The 21,357-nt window shown below is 40.2% G+C and overlaps 3 protein-coding genes across 3 annotated transcripts in view; 1 reads left to right on the top strand and 2 right to left on the bottom strand.

Moving 5' to 3' along the window:
• The window catches only part of haus7 (HAUS augmin-like complex, subunit 7), a 10,911-nt gene extending 7,494 nt beyond the window's left edge, over window positions 1-3,417 (bottom strand). The window contains exons 1-8 of the mRNA XM_050065508.1: window positions 3,140-3,417; window positions 1,979-2,094; window positions 1,801-1,871; window positions 1,643-1,704; window positions 1,346-1,536; window positions 1,010-1,121; window positions 514-726; window positions 277-388 (exon numbers count right to left, since the gene is read on the bottom strand). Of these exons, the coding sequence (XP_049921465.1) occupies window positions 277-388; window positions 514-726; window positions 1,010-1,121; window positions 1,346-1,536; window positions 1,643-1,704; window positions 1,801-1,871; window positions 1,979-2,094; window positions 3,140-3,196 (934 nt within the window). The 5' untranslated portion in view covers window positions 3,197-3,417. The remainder of the gene's footprint in view (window positions 1-276; window positions 389-513; window positions 727-1,009; window positions 1,122-1,345; window positions 1,537-1,642; window positions 1,705-1,800; window positions 1,872-1,978; window positions 2,095-3,139) is intronic.
• A 2,066-nt stretch (window positions 3,418-5,483) lies between these two features.
• Window positions 5,484-11,034, top strand: si:dkey-93l1.9 (uncharacterized protein LOC562339 homolog). The gene is made up of 4 exons (XM_050066157.1): window positions 5,484-5,669; window positions 8,862-9,096; window positions 10,224-10,359; window positions 10,437-11,034. The coding sequence occupies exons 1-4, from the start codon at window positions 5,607-5,609 to the stop codon at window positions 10,522-10,524; spliced, it is 522 nt and encodes a 173-aa protein (XP_049922114.1). The 5' UTR covers window positions 5,484-5,606; the 3' UTR covers window positions 10,525-11,034.
• A 143-nt stretch (window positions 11,035-11,177) lies between these two features.
• Window positions 11,178-20,584, bottom strand: emd (emerin). The gene is made up of 7 exons (XM_050065695.1): window positions 20,429-20,584; window positions 19,940-20,018; window positions 19,024-19,119; window positions 14,590-14,624; window positions 14,462-14,487; window positions 13,451-13,510; window positions 11,178-13,360 (listed from the first exon to the last, which is right to left on the bottom strand). The coding sequence occupies exons 2-7, from the start codon at window positions 20,016-20,018 to the stop codon at window positions 13,168-13,170; spliced, it is 489 nt and encodes a 162-aa protein (XP_049921652.1). The 5' UTR covers window positions 20,429-20,584; the 3' UTR covers window positions 11,178-13,167.
• Between the last annotated feature and the right edge of the window lie 773 nt (window positions 20,585-21,357).

Below are 21,357 nucleotides of genomic sequence, written 5' to 3'. Positions count from 1 at the left end.
GTATACAACACAGTACAACAGCCAAGGCGAGCGGAGGTGGTGACATCATCAAGTTCGCTGCTGTTCCAAAAGCAGAAATGACTGTACTCCCGTCCTCCCATTCTCCCGTTCTTGGGAAGTCCGGACTCTCGCGTGGACTTGCCAAGTCCGAACTTGCCAAGTCCAGAAGTCCGAACTGCCGAACTTGAGTGCTGAGAAACGGCTTTTGTCTTTTGGGTGATGGTTTCAAATGAAGCCTTTGTGTGAATGTGCATGTGAAAGAGAATATTCACTTACGTAACTTGCGCCTCTCTCCTCGGCTCTGGTAGCAAGGCTGTGTTTCTAGCTGGTTCACGTCCTCATTCACAGATACAGAAGCTTCTGATACTTCCTTTAGCATTTCCAACTCCTGAGCAACAACACACGCAAGAGCAAAAGGTGTCAGTATGAATTTTTTCTACAGGTTAGGCTTCTGTCAAGACAGATTTTTGCATGTGCATGTAAGCAACCATTTTTCGACATATGTGGGAATACCATCATGAAGGCCAGCAGTAATCGGTGTATCCTCTGGAAGACAACAGTCTCTGTGCTGAAGTTGGGGGGATCTCTACTGCAGTAAGTTCTCAAGTCTGTTTCGAAAACATGGCTGAAGGTAGCCATCAACTGCTGGAAGTCACACGCCGCCACGCGCAGGGAGCTTGGAGAGAAGACACCAGGACTCTGCGCCTCATTGCTCAGGAATTCACACTAAGAAGAACAGAGTGTAGAAAGACAAGCACACGGCAAACAGATAACACTTATTACTACCATGACATTCAGGCACTCAGCCAAATCTATGGGGTCTGTGCTTGTGCATCATAACACCGGTATATTAAAAAAATCATTACTGATCCTAATATCCATTTCAAAAATAGCTTTGAGTGTTTGTCAGGTATTTTAAATTCATGTGATAGTAGTTTAGCATGAACACCCTGCTTCAATTAAAGACTGTACAGGACTGCAGACATCTCTGGCCACATAAACACCATACCTCTGACTGTAGCTGCTCCAGTGTTGATCGCGTCAGCTGTAGAAGGGTGGCAACATCAGCAGCCTCTTCTCTACTCGGCTTATGAGATGACTTGGTGCCCTTGCTTAAAGCCCTGTGAAGTATGAAATAGCAGTAAGAGGGTTGGAGACAAATATAAAGACACTGTTGCTGCTGGCCAGCCACAGGAAACAATGCAATATGTGATGATCCACCATACCTCTACACTCTTATTATGGGAAGTGCATTTAAAGGAGACATTGACAACATGCAGTGAATAAAAACTGAGGCAAAGGATTCAATGTGTTAGCAACAGGATAATCACACAGGCATATGTACTTGATGTGTGCAGGCCAGGGGTCGAGTGTTGGTTTGAGCATATGTGTGAAGTGAGGCAGGTTCTCAGCAGCGTAGAGCTCGTTCAGGAGCATCTCTGGATCCATTCTGTGGCCTGCAGACTTCTTGCAGCCAGGTACTAAAGTTAATAGCTGCTCCTGGAAGTGAAGCTGCCGGTGAGGACTCGAATCACCCTGGATAAATGGTTTGAGAAATGAAACAGGTCAATTTCTGTTTATTGTGACAATGTCTACATATGTATATCGATTACATTAACACTGGTTTTATGCAATCTCTCACCTTGATCAGGTCTAGGTCATCTGCTCTGCACAGCATCAGCTCCTGCCCAAGCACAGCCATGTCTGTTTGTACCAAAATAGACCACAGCAGTGTAAGAGGTCATGCAAGACTGTTAACTATTTCCTGTGTAGGAAAGAGCCTTTGACAGACAACGTTACCTTTAGTCAAAACATCTGGGTCTTTGGCTCTTACTGACATCGCCTTGGAATTGGAAAAGTTTGGGTTGATACTGTAAAGTGACAGGTCAAGATCGGACAGAGTCATTTGATTATATTTATATAGAAATTATTTATGATGAATAAGAATGGGGTTGATGTTCTATGTGGCTTATTCTACCTGCCGCAGATCCATGCCAGTATGTCGGTGCGGTGCTGAGAAGGAGTACACAGCAGCTGCAGCATGCTGTCCGCTTCCTGCAGGTACAAACCTTCCACCAAGGGACAAGACACAGCCTAAACAAAGACAAAACATAGACAGGATATTCAATTCTAAATACTCCATTATGCTTTAATTGCAGAAATATACACAGCAAGGGAGAGTAGCGACAGTAATATCGCAAAAAAAAGGACACAGCATAGTACCGCAGTATTTTTGTGGCAACATTGTGCGGTCACACAGTGCCAAGTACAGATTTCGATTTTTTGTTGTAGAAATGATTAATATTACAAATACAAGACTGACTTTACGTAGCCTAGTAGAATAGTAGAATCAACTGACTTTTCAGTTCACTACATATACTTCTGCAAAAAATGGCTGAAATGAGATGAACAGACTGTAAAATTTATTAGAGAAAACAGATGTTGACAAAGTTTTCCTTTGGGGACATAATTTACAGTTTAAAAAAGGTTATAAATTACAATATATTTTTATTAGAAATACTCAGCATATTGCAAAATATTTAAAATCGCAATAATATTGTATTGTGAATTTGGTGATTAGCAATGACCAAACTTTTGTTCAATGAATATTTTTTGCAAAGTTACTCCAGATAACATAGGGCTTTGTGACAACTTCACTCTGCAACAGAGAGTGAATAGCTTTGTTATTATCTTACAGGATGAAGGGAAACACGTTTTCTCACAAGGAGTGTGAACAGGATTAACCAAAGAAACATTTTGATATAAAATAACACTTGCACCAACTTACAGAACCACTACGTATAGCCCCCATTACCACATCAAATTCCTTAACTGTGACAGGAAAACCGAAATTAAACATTGATTCATTAAAGTTCTTAAGACGATCTTAATGCACCCACAAAATAATATGAAACAGATATAACCAGCAGATATAACACCTTTAAAATATCGTTATATCTCACCCCTAAGGTTTTCGTAGGAAGTTGTATGTCGTAGAAACCTAAGGAGTGCCCGTCGTAGCTAGCAGCCCAAAAAAGTGTAGCAGTACTTATGAGAATAAACAACAATAAGCAAACTTTCGAGAATCGCGTACTGTTATGTCACTAAAATATTTTTCCATTACTTTAACTTCCTTTACCTGTAATGAAGCATAAACATGTCGTGCAAGATGTTCTTCCTTCAAAGCACCCGCCATTTTCCAAACAAATCGTTATTCTTCTTCTGTGTTTTAAATGGCGGATCAGTGCACACCGCCACCTACTGTGTCGGCGTATGTAACTGAATACGGATTGGCCTAAAATAAATTAATTAAAACAACTATTTCCTAATCCTGCCTGCATTATATAAGATACCAGCCCCCTTCTCATCTCCCTAAAGTCCTGTCCTGTGCTTTGTATCGTCTTATCCTCCACTGTTGCCCTCTGCCCTGCCCCCAAACAACTCCTACTTGTTCTTGTTCTTCTCTCGGTTTATTGGTGGATCGCAAGTAACTTTAAGGTGCATACCGCCACCTACTGTGTGTGTGCGCAACATCATATCAAGTCACCTGGTTTCCTAACTTCTTCCCATGAACGCTGTGTCTTTTAACAAAGTAAAGAGACAGCGTGCCTTCCTGGTGACTCTCACCTCTATTACCTCTCCTTCTGTTCCCAGTAACCCCATCAAATTCCACTTCTGCCCCACCTCTTGAACTTTATCACTATTTTTTTCCCTTTCCACCTCATACATAGTGCATTGCAATAAGAGATGTTCCACATTTTTCTTTAACTCCACAGTTCCCACACCTGTCACTGTTTCTTTTCCCCGGTACATACATGGTGCCATTTAATCCTGTGTGATCTGAGTCTTGTTGATGACTTCCTCCCTTCTAGTTCTTTCTTTATATATCTTTGTTATGACTGCTTTTTGTATTTTTTGAAACCCCCTTCCTTTCTGATCTTCCTCCCACTTTTCTTTTGCTATATCTTCATTTTTTTCTTCTTAATCGCTGCTTTTCCTTCTACTTTTCCAAGTGGTACTGGTGCTGTTATTATTATTATTATTATTATTACATATATTTTTTTAATGCTCCTTTGCTTGTATGTTGGCACACTCATTCCCTATCAGATCCTTACAGTATGTGTGGGCACCCCAAAAAACTGTACATCTATACCATCTCTGTGAAGTCCTAGTAAGCTATTAAAAACTTCAAGGATTAAATATTCTCAGACAGTTGTTGTTGATCGTATGCTTTCCGAAGCAACTAATGAGTCTGTGCACACCACCACCCTATCAGGCCTGACCTCTTCAACCCACTGTAAAGCAATAATGACTGCCACTAATACTGCTGTATACACAGATAACTGGTCAGTCTTTTGGAAATAGATATTTTGAACTCGGGGATATTCACACCAACTACCACACACCCCTGTGTATTCTTAGAGCCATCAGTGTAGATTTTAAGACAACTGCAATAGCTATTCCTTAGATACACACTTGCTTTAATTACCACTTCACTCACTCATTCACTCGTCTCTTTTCTTTTCCAGAATAGTCTTGTCTATCTTTATTTCTGGGAAAAGCCACAGGGTACGCTACTAACTGGGGTGGATCTGGTGGACTCTAATGCCTCCATTCCATATGTCCTTACTCTTTCTTCTATTGTCCATCCAAACCCCCACCCCTGGAACTTGAGAGTATTCCCCCACTTCATTTTAACCTGACCCAGTATGCGAGTGCAAGGTTATCTCGATTTAATTTCAGTGATGTCTCTCCTGCTTCTAGTACTGCATACATGGGGGATGACTTAATAGCTCCTATACTTAACTGTAATGTTCTGACTGTAGTCTGTCTACTTTTGTAGTGATGTTTTTGCTGCTGCTCTATTTACTATACAGCAATAATCTACTGTTGACCTCATGACTTCCATTTCATAATATTTTCTGTTTCAAAATCCTTAAATATATCTGCTCAAACCTTGACTCTAAATTCCCTGCCTGATGAAAAGTCCATTATCCTTACTAAGTAACCACTTCTGGATACATCCATTCTTTCGGACATTGCTTCCCTCCACAGGTCAGGATTATATTGCAGTTTGGTTGATTGTATTTCCATATGTGTAATCATGTGGCTATGATGGATTCAAGGACTGTTTTTACAGTGTTTGACTGATTCTCTTCACTGTCACTGTCTCTGTGCCTAGGTGTGATAATGCAACATAGAGCCTTGCTTTTTCTCTCCATGCCACAGTTGCATTTCATGAGTAGGTGTTTTACAGTTTGTTTTCTGCAGGTTCTACAAACAGTCCATTCTCATGTTTGCCTATCTCTGCCAAATCCCTTGTCACTCACAGTGTCCCCGAATATCACATTAAAAATAAAGTAGATGTGAGTAAAACACCTCTCAACAAGTAAGCTGAAGAGTGACACACAGTGGGAGGGATCCTTTTCATGTCCTTGTAACTGGAGGAGTTGCCTGACTTGTTGGGCCTGTCTACTCCCTCAAGTTTCCCCGTGGCTAGTTTATGAACAGAGAGTTTTGAGGCTACATCTCAGCACATATTCACCACATCATTGGCAGGAGGACGGTTTCCTGATAGCTGCTGGGGCTTTACCAAAGAGGGGAGAATGGACGCAGCACACAGGCTGAACAGAGAGGACATAGCTCTGAATAAAATGGGCGATGTAGAGGTATGCAACAACAAGATCTTTTCTATTCTATCCAATACGGCTCCAGTCTTTTTGTTTGTTTTTTTCTGTTTGTTTCTGTTCTGCTATGTTCTTTATATATTCTTTTCTGTTCTACTCTGCTTTGCTTTGACCCACGAGTCATCAGCTACATTTGCCCAAGGGCCAGAATTCTTCCTAGCAGACAAAGTGGGGCCAGGACTTACAAACGAAAAAGTAATTTATTGAAGCCTATTGAGCCTGTCATTGATTAATTTTTACAGTTTCTCACTATAGTAATTTTATTTTTATTAGTCTGTTGCCTATCAGTGTGAGCAGACTCCTGGAAAACATAGGAAATCCATAATGATACTTGAGTAGAACATGTTCTCAGACCCCTGCCAAAGAAACACTTCACTCAAGAGTGATGGTTAAAATCTGTAATTACAGTAATGCAATTGCAGAATCCAGCCCTGATTGGCAGCTATGAGCTGTGTGTGCCCATTCTCACATGAAGATACCACACAAGCCACATTCCATTTATAAAAGACGGTAATTAGTTTCAGCCTCACCTATCCTTTTCGGTGAAGATTCTCAGTCATCCAGTCATGGTAATCATACGTGCCTCTCATCCAAGAAGCAAAACGTCTTCAAGAAACTCAAGCAAGTCCAGTTGCCTATGATATAACACTTATGATCACCTATCCTTTAGTACCAGTGTATCAAATGCATGTATTTGGGGTTGGTAAATCATTCCTTGTCTGTTCTGTTTCTGTTGTTTTATTATATTGTATTCAGATGGAAACGATACACATCCCTGCTCCTTTCATTTCATCTTTAATAACTTTACACTGTGGGTCCCCTCATACAGTCATTTCATTGACATCCAGTTAGAATTTAATTGTAAATTGTTGGCAGTTAGATAATACAAGATAAATAATAAAAAGCTGACAGGATTCAGAAATAGCTAAAAGCACAGGTGTTTATTTTAGATGATGATTATCCAACCCAAGTGTCCATTGTGCGTTCCTATTACTGTTCACAAATCCTGTGGAAAACATCAGATGCACATCTTTAAAAACTGGTTGAGGTCATTAGTAAGAGATGGTTTCTTTCTTTGCCTGGAGTTATCACATCATTAAACGCCACCTTATAGAAGGGTGCCACTGATTAGGTGCGTCATCATGTCCAGTGTGTTTTCAGTCATATACCCACAGCGTATCCTGTTCTGCTTTTGTGTCCTAAGGCTGCTTGAAAGCAGCGGGGATAAGGAGCTGGCTTGAGGCTTGTTTTTTCCTCACCACAATGATCGGCACATCGGGGTGATGTTAGTATATGATGGATCCAACATATAATAACATTACCCACATTCACATTGCCTGAAAGTGCAGAGCAATGTTGGCACACAGTCCTTTTGTTATGCAAAACTCTCTCCGGTGCTGCTGTAGCTGACTGGCACACCAGGAACCGGCAGGTGGGTCTTTCCAGCTCCAGTGTTTTCATTTGTGCTCATCATAGTGACTTGATCACATGCCATTCTGTTCGTCAGCATTTGTTTATTGTGTTTCAAATCATAGGCCCATAAATATTGATCTGTACCTCATAACTGTTAGACTTTGATCCTCTGCCTGACCATACTGTGTCCAAGGCTTTTCATTCATTTAAAAAGTAACCAGTAATATGTAATGTATTACATTTTGAGAATAACTTGCCCAACACTGCCTGAATTAAGGATTCCAATATGTTATCTCTGTGGTCTTGGAAAGTTCAGTCTATATTTGTGAACATGAGCTACTCTCTCTCAAAGCCAGAAACCAGAAAAGAAAGTCTTAACCTTGTGATGTAATCAGGTATAAAGTCTGGAGCTGCTCCATAAACAAAGAATGGGAGACTGATGACTGAATGTTGATTCTGTGGGTTCACTTCTCTGTGTGAAACAGAAAATGTCCCCATATACTCAGAACATTCCCTTGGCTGCTCTCAGTGTCATTGGGAACATCTTTCCCAAGTCATTGTCTATGGATCAGCTACCCTATCTATGACATCACAAATGTGAGTTTTAGTACTCCAGCTTTCGGATTTGTGAGAGAGTTCATGTTTACTAAATTTTTGGACTGTTTTGGACCATAGGAATAAACTGTATGAATCTTGAAAATAGGTGTGGTTCTCCTTAAAAAAACATGGGGTCTATGAGGGAACGCCCATAATCAGTTCCATGTGTACCAGTGGTGACCAGTTAAACCAAATAGAGATTTAGTCCTTGTATTGTTTGAATAATTGCAAAAGGTTAAAAATGCCTAGAATTATCTAGTAAGTCTTCAAAAAGGACAGATGAAAGAGAAGTCTAAAGAAGAAAAGTCTCTCGACCCCCAGGTTGGGAAACACTATTAAAGTAATAATAATGTAGTCCATTTACAGGAACGTCAGTGGTGACGTAAGCCCATGTGAAATCAATGTTTCTTTCCATAGTTGTCAGCTTTGTGTTGAGATGAATGAAAGCTGTGTGACTCAGACAGAGTTTCACCCAGGTGTGACATCTCGGCTACCTATGTTACAAGACTGGGTGAATCCCTGGGAAAAAGCCTTTACACTGATGTGGTTTAAACAAACAATCACTTTCTCTCAGAGGGGGGTGAATGGGTGTGGTAATCAGGATGATTATTCTGCCCAGGAAACAGTTTAGCTGGTATCACTAACTAACACCCCCTGAAATACCTCCTGTTCACCTACAGAGTCAGTCTCAGTTCATACTCTCTGCACATGTATGTACCAGTTCATGTGACACATTCCCAAGTTTCTAGAGATGTGGAAAGAGATGCCCACTGCATGTTGTGTCTTGTTGCCTCTCTCTCTCTCTCTCTCTCTCTCTCTCTCTCTCTCTCTCTCTCTCTCTCTCTGTCAGCCAGGTGAGTTACCAAATGTGTCTCTGCCACTCCCACCTCTTCTCTGACAGCCTGAGTACACAGAGTACAGAGAGAGCCTAGTAACAAAATACACAACACCTCTCTGTGTGTGAGAGAAACCATAGTGACGCATGGACTTGGTCACAGAGAGCAATTGAGAACAAAAGCATAACACTGTTAATCATTTGATCCTGTACTGTCACAGGCGGATCTGTACTGTGGCTTTAAAACAGCACCTGTGTGACTCTGTTCTTAAACAGAACCTGACAGTTTACTCTCTCTCAGACCTACCTTATCCTCTCAACACCTTCAGGCACAGACAGTCCCCTCTGGAAAAGTCTTCCGACCCATCAACCTGAATCACTACGCCACAAAGAAGAGTGCGGCTCAGAGCATGCTGGACGTCGCCTTGCTGATGGCCAACTCGTCCCAGATGAAGACTGTTCTCTATGTGGGGCCTCGTTACCGTTTCTACATCCCACTCATTGTCCTGCTGTCTCTGTCTATCACGTTACAGGTCATAGTGGGGCTGCTGCTCGTCTTTATTGGCAAGTGACTCAGGCTTTTTGCATCTCCATTGTTGTCATTCCTCCTCCTCCATCTTTCTTGCACAGTTTGATCAATACAATTTGAAAACAAGCCCCAGCCATATCTCCCCGATGGAGGCTAAAGGGAACATTGGTGCACTAGTTTTCCTCTACGTCAGGATTTCCCTCCCAGTGACAACTATTTTTTATTCAGAGCTATAAAATGATTTCAGAAGTCCAGAATTTGGCCTGCCTACCAGCAACTCTGAATCTAATCAATTAACATGTTACATTTTGCACAAAAACAAGATGCAGTGACTTCAAAGATAAGTAATGTATGAATCAGTGAGCTTTAGAAGTGCTGTATTTGGATTTTGTTACCTCTGGTCAGAAACAGGTAGTTAACAGGCTGCTGGCTGTAGCTTCATATTTTGCATTAAAGCCACAGTTGATAACTTTGATGAAAATACGTTTTTGTCGTATGACACTGGTGCTAGATCCACAATATCACATGAGACTGTCTGTGAAAAAAACATCATGTTCCTCCTTCCCTTATTGCTTCTATTGGCATTTGGTATGAACCACTGCAGCTGAATGAAAACAACCAATCAGAGCAGAGGAGTTTCCAATGTAGCTGTCAATTGTGTCAAGGATGGCTTGTGAACTGTGGTCAAACTGTCCTGGCCTGGCCGGTGCTTGGTTTTGGCTTGACTGTTTCCAACATGGGGGGCCGGGTCACAAACTTTCTCCTGTTACAGCTCAACAGTACACTAAAATATGTTTCTGAAAACATCTGAGATGAGAAAGAGGCAATGCAGTAACAGAATCTTGATTCATATTCGATCAGTGCTGTCTAGTTTGACAGTTTGACTGCAGTGACTGACATGATTGACAGCTGTATCACATACCTCTCTTCAGCAGTTATGGGCTGGGTTAGTTTGGTTTGGGCCGTCAGCCCAGTGTGGTAGGGATTTGCACTTTGTGTTACCAGCACATAATTTAACTCATTTCATGCCCACCACCATATAATATGTTATGTCCATTTCATGTATTTCTATGATACTGGGCTGGTCTTTCTGTCTCTGTTGTTCACCAGCTTCTCCTGTAGCTTATTTAGTTTTTGCTGTTGTGCGATTCTGTCCCAGCAGTGAAGTACGATCTAAACGACGCCAGGAAACACGCCAAGTTGAACAGGCTGAACAACGTGGCAACAGTGTTTGTCTTCTTCACTGTCCTCATCAATATCTTCATCACAGCGCTTGGATTTGAGGGACATGCTGTCAGGTAGGCCATTAAAGTGTCACAGTAGGCTCACTAACTGTTGTAAAGCATTTCAAACTTGTTTTTGTTTTCCTTCCCAGGTCATCGGTACCACCTGTGATGTCAGTAAACGAGCCTCAGATTTCCCCTGCTTTGCCCATCGATCTTAACGTGACTGGCGGCATTTAGAGCAGCATTTGGACCAAAATGACCTGTTAACCTGTTACCTCAAAGCCTTGAATTCTAAAGGGTTACGGTGACACAACAGGCTTTTTGTAACATCAGCTCCCTGTTTAAATTATGACTGGTTTGGGCAAGGATTCACCAGCTGGAACAAACCTTGAAGTCCTGAATGGATTTAATGACTCTGCCATCACATAGTCCTGAGAGGCCTTTGGGACTCCAGGCTGAGACCCAAAGATAACCAAGTGAAACGTCATCCTCAGTGACCATCGACCACAACCTCAACTCAGGATCACAGCTGTTAAATTCAACTTGACCAACCGAAAACCTCAGTTTGAATGCATTACCACTGCCTCATCTGCATTTGAGCACAGATGGCAACAGACTCTTTTAGTGTACTTTTTTTCAAACTATTTAAAGCCTCTAACTTATAAATGTATCAGTGCTTTATACTGTTTCTATTCAAATGTTGAATTGGTGGAATTAAGTTTTGTAACTAAATAAATGAATTCAGTACTTGGTATTTGACAATGTTTTATCATTGGAAACGTCCCTTATTCTGTTTATATTCTAATTTTACTTGCACCTCATTAACATTTTTCATACTTAGAACTTCATCTTCAATGCCATGTTTTACAGAAAGTTCAAACATTCATTCTCTAGGGAGCTGGAGAGATTTTTTATTTGATCTTTTTCAAAGATTTATCAGCACATATACACAACAGCCTTTGGTTTTTGATCCGACGTGATGTAGAGGACAGCCTCTGTTCACCAGTCAGTTTGTACTACATGACATCATCATGTGCATCTCACAAATAAGAACAAATCACATTAGAGGACAGCTGCATATAAGAAATCAAACACACAGAGCTCTGCATAGCTGGAAAACATAGTGCAACATTTCATGCAAAGAAATTAAAGCAAAGGGCGAGCGTTATTCCTAATTTTCATTATTGTCAACAAATCCGATGAAAAGACCAAAACCATGACCAGTCTCACTATGTGTTTGTCTGCATCTCAATACTCTGTCTAGTGTCTTTATCCTGGCCTGTCTGTGACTCTCAGCAATAAGCTTAGTAAAGATGGAAATCTTTAGCAGTGCATACTGCTGCAACTTTGCATTCTAAAGCTGAAAGGAATAATGCATGGTCTGAGCAAACACTCAATCATTCATACTAGAACTACACATGATTAAGGGACATTATTTCAACCCTAAATGTTTAAAAGTGTATTTCTTAATATCTATATATTCATTTATTATAAAAGCAGTCAAGTTGCAGTTACAGTTTTTATCCATGTCTGTCCGGACTCATATGTAGTCCTGACAGTAGACAATGCTTCAAATATGGATACATACAGATTCTAGAACAACAGTGTTTCACACACATCTTCAACCTGGCAGCACAGAAGATCTGTACAATCAGCACAGTTTTAAGGTGGACACAAAAGATTAGTGTCACCAATTTAGCATCTAACCAAATGTCTCCCCATCTGTTCCTGAGTTATGACGTTTAATAATGGTCAGAAAAGTGTTTTTGCAGACCATTATGATGTCACAGTGAAGATGTCCTTTTGGATATAAAATGTCATCACTATGCCATTATATCCTATCAGATATTTGTGTGAAGTTTTGTCATAATTATCGTATGAATTCTCGAGTTGTGGCCAAAAACATTTTTTGAGGTCACAGTGATCTTTGACCACCAAAATCTAATCAGTTCATTGTTGAGTCCAAGTGGACATTTGTGCAAAATCTGAATAAATTCCTTCAAAGTGTTGCTGAGATATTGCATTTATGCGAATGAGACAGACGCACGGTCAAAACTACCTTTGATGTTTGACCACCAAAACCATCGTTGAGTCCAAGTGGTCGTTTGAGGTATATTTGGAAATTCTTTTTCAAAGCGTTGCTGAGATATCGCATTCAGTAGAATGGGACAGACATACAGATGTATGTACGTATGTACTGGACGGACAAACTGAAAACATAATGCCTCAGGCCATGACTAGTGCTGGTGTGGAACCATAAAAAACCAAAACAAATTAATGTCATCAATAATTCCTCGCCAATAAGGCCGTCAGGGGGGTCTGATAGACCCCCCAATTTAATGGTTGGGGAAGAAGAAGATATATTTTATTGATCCTTGAGGGGAAATTCTTTTTTTTTCACTGTTGTCATACAGGCCTGAAATACACACACATGCACCAACAGGACCTATACATGCTCTAAATGGAGAGATGTCAGAGTGAGGGAGCTACCCATGGACAGGCACCCCGAGCAGTAGGGGGTTCTGTGCCTTGCTCAAGGGCACATCGGCAATGCCCAGGAGGGGAACTGGCGACCCTCCGGTTCCCAACCTTAGTCCCTATGGATGGAACTACTGCCGCCCCAACAAACCATCGCCCCCAAACACTGATGACCCTGATAAATGAGATATACCAGGCTTTGGATGCACAGACTGTAGTTTTTTATCATTTCATTGAATTTGGTGACACTAAGAAATATAGAATATTAGCAGCCTTTAAAAGTTTAAGGAATGTGGTGAAACTTTGCATTGGGATAAAAAAAAAAAAAACGGTACTACTACTGATATTAACGGAGGAGAAATGGAATGGTAAAAAACCCTGTCTTCCTAACAATAAATCTGATCACAGACTCCCAAAAGGATTTACTTCATTGTTGTTCACACGGCAGTAGGCGTAGTAGAGGACGGCTGCTACCACAGCTAACAGCAGCAGCAGCCGAATCATCTTCCAAAAGCTGCTTCCAGACTTCTTGACTGGCTTCTTGGATCGTACTGCGCTGTGATTGGCTGTTCTGTTAGTGACCTGGACAGGGGGCCTGAAGCACAGGAGGGAAGATGATATTAAGACCAGGCAAGGAACTCATTTGCTCAAACAAACACACCATCAGTTTATACGACAGACTCACTCTGTATCTGGGTCTGACTCCTCGTCTTCCTCTGGCTCAGCATGGCCTCTTCGTTTCAGCCTGAATGGAGGACACTTTACAATTATAATTTAATTTAGCAAATAGTCAAAGCTATTTATAGACAGTAACAACACTGCTGTAAAGAGATAATGACACAATGTGCAGTATATTCCCAGTGACAAAAAGGAGCAAAGTACATTTACTCAAGCACTGTACAACATTAAGGTACTTGTACTTTACTCAGGTATTTTTAATTTATGCTTTTGTATGCTTCTTCTTCACTGCATTTCAGAGGGAAATTTACACGTTATATTCCAACCTTTTTTTCCAATGCAAATCAACAGGTTAAACTATTTTCTTACAATCAAGTTTAATTTTCTATCCACACTAGCAGTGTGGCTGTAGAAGTGGTGATGTCAGGTGGCCGGTCACCACTGTGGTCCAGACAGAAATATCTCAATAACTTTTCAATTAATTACCATGAAATTTGGCCAGACATTTCATGTTCCCATCAACCTCAGCTGTACTTTGTGTTTAAAACTAACATTATGCTAAACCTCAGCCTGTAAACATTATCATTGTGAGCATGATAACATGCTGTTGGTAGCATGTTAGCACAGAGCCGCTAACCTGGCTGTAGACTCTTCAGGGAATATTTACTTAGGGTCCAGTGTGTGGGATTTTGTGTCATCTAGTGGTGAGGTTGCAAATTGCAACTGAGGTAAACTTTTCCCTCATGCCAAGTGTGCAGTAGAACTACGGTGCCTGATGCGAAAATACAGATGGCCCTATCTAGAGCCAGTGTTTGGGTTGTTTGTTTTGGTCTACCACAGAAACACGTGCAACATAGTGGACTCTGTGGCAGTCTTAATTTCGTTGACAAAAGCTATGTCAGCAAATTATGTCTACGTCAACGACCTTTCTTCCATGACAAAAATGAGACGATGATAATAAAAAAATAGATCACCGTGAGAGTGTGTGTGTGTGTGTGTGTGTGAAAACTGTACTCACATGTCTGAATAAACCTCTTGTCTAACCTGTCAAAAATAAAAGCAGAATAGTTTGTGAGCTTATTTACAGTCAGAGAGCAGAGGAATCTGGCACAACCACAGAGGGACGAGTGGACAATCAGGACTCACCGGACTGTGGTATGTGATGTAGGTAACCTCCTCCTCTGTAAAGAAGAAAAAAGACACATTAGCACATGTTGACATAAACATTTATTGACTCTGCTGTCAATATTTTTTAAGAATATCATAAGATGATGATAACAGAAAGTGTTGCCAGAGTGTTACAGTTTGTGGTTCACATTTACATACTTGCCTGCAATTATAGCATTATGTAAGAACAGCTCTTGTTTTGTTTGTGATGTTTGATGCTTCAGAACAGACAGGGTGAGATTTCAACATTCAGAAATATGGGCGACAAAAAGGAATAAGGAAGAGGAGTGTGTTCAGGGTTATTTTGTGCCAATAAACGTACGTCAGTGTGTCACAATAAGGTAGGCTGCACCTGGTGAAAGCATGGATTCCTCCAGAGAATGAGCTGCAGCGAAGACCTCACCTACAAAGTGAAAATGACTTCTCACAGGAGTGCAACTGCAGCGCACAGACACTAGAAGTTGAAGCATCGCGGGTATATTAGCATTATCAACGCGTGGAACGCGTTTCTGTTTGTAGTGGTAACCGCAACTAATGTTGTTATCCGGCTGTTTTATATTATCTGTTTACTATAACAGGCATGCACGAGCCAGAAGAGGATCTTAAACTAACATTACAGACCACTGTGACAGTCAGGGACTCCTGTTACAGTCTGTAAATCATTTCAGTTACTTTCCTCGCCCCACACTGATGCAAAAACACATTTGCCAGTAATTATCTTAAAGGCTCTCTAAGTCTTCCTAAGCTTGAAAAGTTTTTGTCACATACAGCAAACATCTCCTCACGATCCACTAGCTACATGTCCTCTGAATATGCTGTGAAAAAGTCCGGTCTCTGTAGGCAGCCCAGGCTCCGCAAATGGCAACAAAAACACTTCGCTTCTGTTTACGTTCAACAATGTTATCAAACACAACGGAGCTAGCTCGTCTTTTAGCCTCATTGTAGCCTGTAGCTCTAACTGCCTCTCTGGGCACCGCGTTCAAGTGTGCACGCTCTAACTGCCTCTCTGGGCACCGCGTTCAAGTGTGCACGCTTGCGCGAGACCGTGAGACATGGGCACCGCGTTCATGTGTGTGTGCTTGCTTTCGCTGGTCTCGCGCTGGCTGGTTGGTGCAGCCTGGACCAAAATGTTTTTGTTGCCATTTGCGAAGCCTGGATATTACTGCATATTACTCCAGTGATGAAATAAATCCACGTCATAACCATTTCAAGTTTTAGGTCAAGCACTTAAAAAAATACAGATTCTCCAGTTCAGGGAGAGGATTGTTGTGATATACAGTGATTAAATTAATATGTGTTTCAGCAGCGCTTTTTAATTTGAGGTCCAGTATTTTCTAATCAGGTATCGGACAAATAGGGCTTATTATTATTATTAATATTATCATAACACAACAGTGATGTAGAAATTAGACTAATTTTAAAACATGCTGCTACCGTCATTGTTTTTAAGAGAAGATAACTGAATAAAATATTTAAATATTTCTGAGACAAGTTTTTGTTATTCATTTTTGGGTTATTTAAAAGTTATACTACTTGAGTAATAAAAAAACAATCTTTAGAATACTCAATAAATTAGTGGTTAGATTAACTTCTGTGGACTGAAGTGCCCCCAGAAGTACACTGCACACTGACTGCCGAGCCCCTCCCTCTTCTTCCAAGGAGCTGCCTCTGTGTTACTGAGACTCACCCTGGGTCTGGGACCACAGCTGCCTGTACCTGTCATAGACATCTTCACCGAGCGGACGGGACGACTCAAGCATCCCCAGATGTATTGTATTAAGTTTTTTTTTTTTATTATATTGTTTTATGTTGACACTTGCTCTCTGCTCAGCTCACCCTATACTTAGTGGCAAAGGTGTACATTGGGGGTACATATATCACGTGGGCAGTCACAGGGTCCTTTCCAAGGAAAATTTCAGCGTCAAAAACTTCACTTGCTGCATTCTGGTGAATTTTTATGCGCCATGTTGTGTCTTTTCCTCTGCATCAATTTATAGTATGTATTTAAAGGAAAACATAAACGGTAGGCGGCGGAAAATTCAAAATACAGTATATGCAGTGAGGCTCTCAGGTTGTTTGTTTATTCTCCTGTAGATTAATGTTTCTCATTAACGTTATCTTTGCTGAGTCAGCACATGTAGGCATGAGTAATCTTCTATCCTCTTTTGTGTCTTTTTTTTTTTTTTTAGAAGTAACCTCTGTAAAATGTGCATGTGGCACCTATTCATACTATATTATTATACATCATTTTAATTCATTTATGATCTCCTAGGTTTAATAGCTCATATGTGAGATTTCTGCTCATGTTCAAAACTTTCTGCACATTCAAAACATTTCCCACATATCTGTGCTGTCTAAGATTCAGAGAAAACGTTATAATATTTTGAGAGTCATAGTCAAGTCATAATTTCATGAGAATAAAGTTGTAGTGTAATGACAGCAGAGCCATAATATTTCAAGGAAAAGGTCTTAATATTACAAGAATAAAGTCATAGCATTTTGTAAAAGAAGTCATAATTTCACAAGGTAAAAGTCAAGATTTTAATACTGTTAGTACACAGTAGTAAACACATGAGAACAGGCATGTGTCAAATTAGTGTTGATGACCTTAGGTGACAGACATCAGCAATTAGCACCTGATGTTATTGTCAGAGAAAATGAAACCGGTTAGTGTACCTGATGTGTGAGTCAATACAAATGTCAGTCTGTGTGCAGTGTATTTCCAGGGACATTCTGAGTCAGCCTGGCTCTCATGCTGCTCTCCGGGGTAAAAATCATTACAGTCATCCCGTCTGCTTGGTGAATATGCCTGCGACATATCCAGGCAGCTGCAGACCCAGACCTACAGTGAGTATGAGTGAGACCTGGGCAGCTGCCTGGAGGTTTTATCCCATAAGGGGTATCTTATCTTCTGCGTTCTGCTTAGCCGTTGTGAATTTACAGCTCATAGCAATTTCATACGCCACAATCTGTGACATTTGTTTGATATCTAGTGTCTGCAAAAAATTTTGTTGCACATTTCCAATCCATTGTTAGCGTAGTTAGCACGCATTAGCTCAGAGGGCTAACTTGGATTATTTACTATATTATGTGAATGTCTCTGTCACTTTGAACCTCTCGTCCAACCCAGTTAAAAAATCTGGCAGTTCAATTAAGTGTTACTACGAGTGTACATGAAAAAAGGGAACAAATAGTTGAATGTTTGTATTGAACGGCCAAATCTAATTTGACTGACTGAGTCAGGTACAGCCCCACAGAAAACACTTCTGATCAGACCAATCTGACCACTGTGTGGCTTATTGTCCACACAAATGTTAAATTTCTCCATCTCCATTAAAATATAGCTCACAGCTGCTTCCACAAGCTTTTCAGTGGAAAGCATCCTGGAGTAGGGAGACAGTCCCAATAAGAGCAAAGGTGTCTGTAAGCAAAGGGGGATGCAGAGACAGTGACACGGAGTTACAGGTCAGAGGAAATGCTAAAACATACACATATGGCTCGAAGAAACATAGTCTATTATGACTTTATTCTCGAAATCTCAGATTATTCTTTTTTTATATTCTGTGGTGCTTAACAGACTAGAATTCTCCCTTTGGATTATCAATTTCTCTCGATAAGCTTATCACGTGCCCCCTGCATCTTACCCAAAACCTACACCTATGCTTACTAGGGGTGGGGGAAAAAATTCGATACAGCATAGTATCAATATTTTTGTGTGCCAATACTGGCAGTGCCATGCATCATTTTTTTATAATATAAGTTATTCATATTCTAAATACAAATTGAACTTTCAGTAGCCTCTTGAATAATATAATCAGTTGCTTTTTCAGTCCACTACAAACTTTTGATGCAAAAAAACGACTAAAAAATGTCTTATTAGATAAAACAGATGTTGACAAAGTTTTCCTTTGGGGATATTATTTGCAATTGAAAACAGGGAAAAAATTGCAATGTATCGCAATATATTTTATTACAGTACTCACCGTATTGCAACACGTTTAAAATCGCATTAATATTGTATTGTGACTAGAGTATCGTTAGGTGAGGCTGAGAAGAAAAAATGCCATTCACTACAGTAAGGGGGAGGAAGGAGGTGACAGCTTGCTTTGTGGCTGCAGCGCGCATAAGTGTTCTGTTATTTTTGCTTCTGCTTAATCTAATTTTGTTTAATTTTCCATGTTCCACTTTTGCCTTCATTTCCATAGATTTTTTTGTAAATAAATGCAATTTTTTTTTTTTTTTTTTTGCACTTACTCCTGCCCATTGACCCACTTTCTCAACAGCCCTCCAGAAGTTTTCCCAGGCAACATCAACCCTTTATAATGGGTGAGGGTGCTACAACAACATTAAAAGACCCACAAAGGAACAGTGACACACAGCCTCTGCAGACCAGCAGACTGAAGAACATCCTACCTTCCTCTCTGTAGTAGGTCTTATCAGACGAGGGCTGCTTCTGAGCGTTCTCCATGGCTTCTTCAAGCTTCTTCTCATACAGCTTTCGAGTAGAGTCTATATTCACATAAACACATTAACAGTGCTTCAATATCCTTATCACAGTTCACAAGAAAAAACATCTTTCATCATTTAAAAAGCCTTGGTTTGGCTCATCAGAGAGAAGGTAAACTGCGACAGTTGAGGATTACTGCACCTGGCATATCGACACATCACTTAATCCTGTTAAAACAATACTCACAATTTGGATTAATTTTTATGAAAAACCCTCTTGATTCTTTTGCTCTGAGGACCCTAACGGACTTAAGGAATAAGTTTAACTTACAGGGTAATCAAGGAACGGACACATAATTTGTGGGAGCCAACAATCTGCTTTTATAAATCTGAAGAACTTCTATTAAAAAAAATGAACTGCTTGGTGACCAGACCAGGCGTCTAACTCAAACAGGCGTTTACTTGTCAAAATGTGAATTGGCACTAGGCTTTTAATTGAAGTTTTAACGCATTATTAAGGTAATAAAACAGATGATTAATGAGGATATTGAGAAAAAAAGACAATGGACCGAAAGGGATGCCCAAGTACAAGACAAAACAAATGAAAAGATCCAGAGCAAGTGAACATACTGTCAAAAATGCAGTAATATTGCTTTAAAATATGATGGACTACATGGCTGTACAATGTAGGAGACCATTTTTATGTTATATATATTTTCACTTTCTTAACAGGCTACACTTATCTTATTTTTATGATTACACTTTTCACTCTTACATCCACAACTATTTAAACAGGAAGTGGCAGTTATGAACCAGCAATGACATAATAAAGTAGTTAATGTGTGCACTTCATAGACTGGACATATTAGTGCAGTCGTCTTACCTACTATGGGTCCATGTTTGATGCCATACTCAGCAAGCAACTTGCTGATCTCCCCGTCACTTTTCTCACTCAAAGACATCTGTAGATACATAGATAGTTAGTTAGATAGATAGATAGATAGATAGATAGATAGATAGGGAGGGAGGGAGAAAAGGGAGGAGACTCATACAGTACGCTACCCGCCAGACTGCAATCCGGCAGGAAAAAGTGAAAGAAAGAAAACAACTTTGAAGTCAAACTGCAGTGGTCGGTTGAAAGTAAAAGCTAAATTTGAAAATCAAAGCCAATAATTAGACGCCAAACGCTTTGTTACATCTTACAACATGGCTATTGCTTTATATCCATAATGCCTAACGTGAGTAAAGCAACACAGTCACGAAATGAAACTTCGCGGCTTTTTATTCTCGCGCGAGCAACAAACGCAAGCGATTAAAAAAAGTGAACGACAGATTTCCTGGTTGGAAGTTAAAATGAAATTATTTCACTTACCTTAGACAAAGACAAACAAGTTAAGGGTTGAAAATGTGGCAAAGATCAGGACGAGGGTGACCAGGCTGGAGCAGCGAAGTGGGTGTAACTTCAGGCAGAGGCAAACATCCCGACGACGTACGTTAACTTGGCACACCTACGAGGTATCAAGGCGGGCTCAATAATGTTCTGCTGGTACAGCTATTGCCTAATAAAGAAGTTAATTGTTTACATACACTGAATTGTGAGGGAAATGTGGTATTCTACTATCTACACAATATAGCAAAGTGTGTAATGTAGGCTAATGGCTACCTCCACGTTTTTTAAGACAATAGTTGTTTTTCACAGAAGACATTTGAACATGTCACAGTAGGAAAACCAAGCACATGTAGCCTAATAAAATGAATAGTGGCTGTATTACATTTAGGGACCGTTCGTTACTTATCAGAGGTTGTTGCTGTTTTTGTTTTATTTTTGTCTATGTTTTTTGGACCCTCCACATATACAAATATTTTCCCCTGAACCTCCCTGAGTGACTGGCACAAATTACTTATAATATTTTTAAAAACAGAAGCCTTTGTCCTACATAATGTGTTAAGGGACTGATAGAAATTTGATTTTTTTTTATTATTATTATTTTTTGCTTTTTAATTTTGAAAACAATGTCGGTTTTTACAGTTTCTGGCTATGATAAATTGCGTACTTTGGCAATTTTTTAAGAAAACACACCTTTCCAGTGTGCACCTTTGTGAGGGATGTTTTCTTTCAAAATCAGTGATAAAATAAATACAAAACACATAAAATTAAATTTGTGTGCCCCTCCCTGAAGCCAAGATAAAAAAGCATAAGTCCATCCCCAGTGCTTAAAAACATTATTTGAAATGCCCCTTTTCTGCACCAGCCCTTCCCCTCTCATAACTAACAAACAGTCCCTTAGCAGCAACAGTAAC

Source organism: Epinephelus moara, chromosome 16 (genome assembly GCF_006386435.1).
Source record: "Epinephelus moara isolate mb chromosome 16, YSFRI_EMoa_1.0, whole genome shotgun sequence".
NCBI classification, from domain to species: domain Eukaryota; kingdom Metazoa; phylum Chordata; class Actinopteri; order Perciformes; family Serranidae; genus Epinephelus; species Epinephelus moara.
Note: the sequence above shows the minus strand (reverse complement) of the source record. Positions and strands in the feature narration are given on the sequence as shown.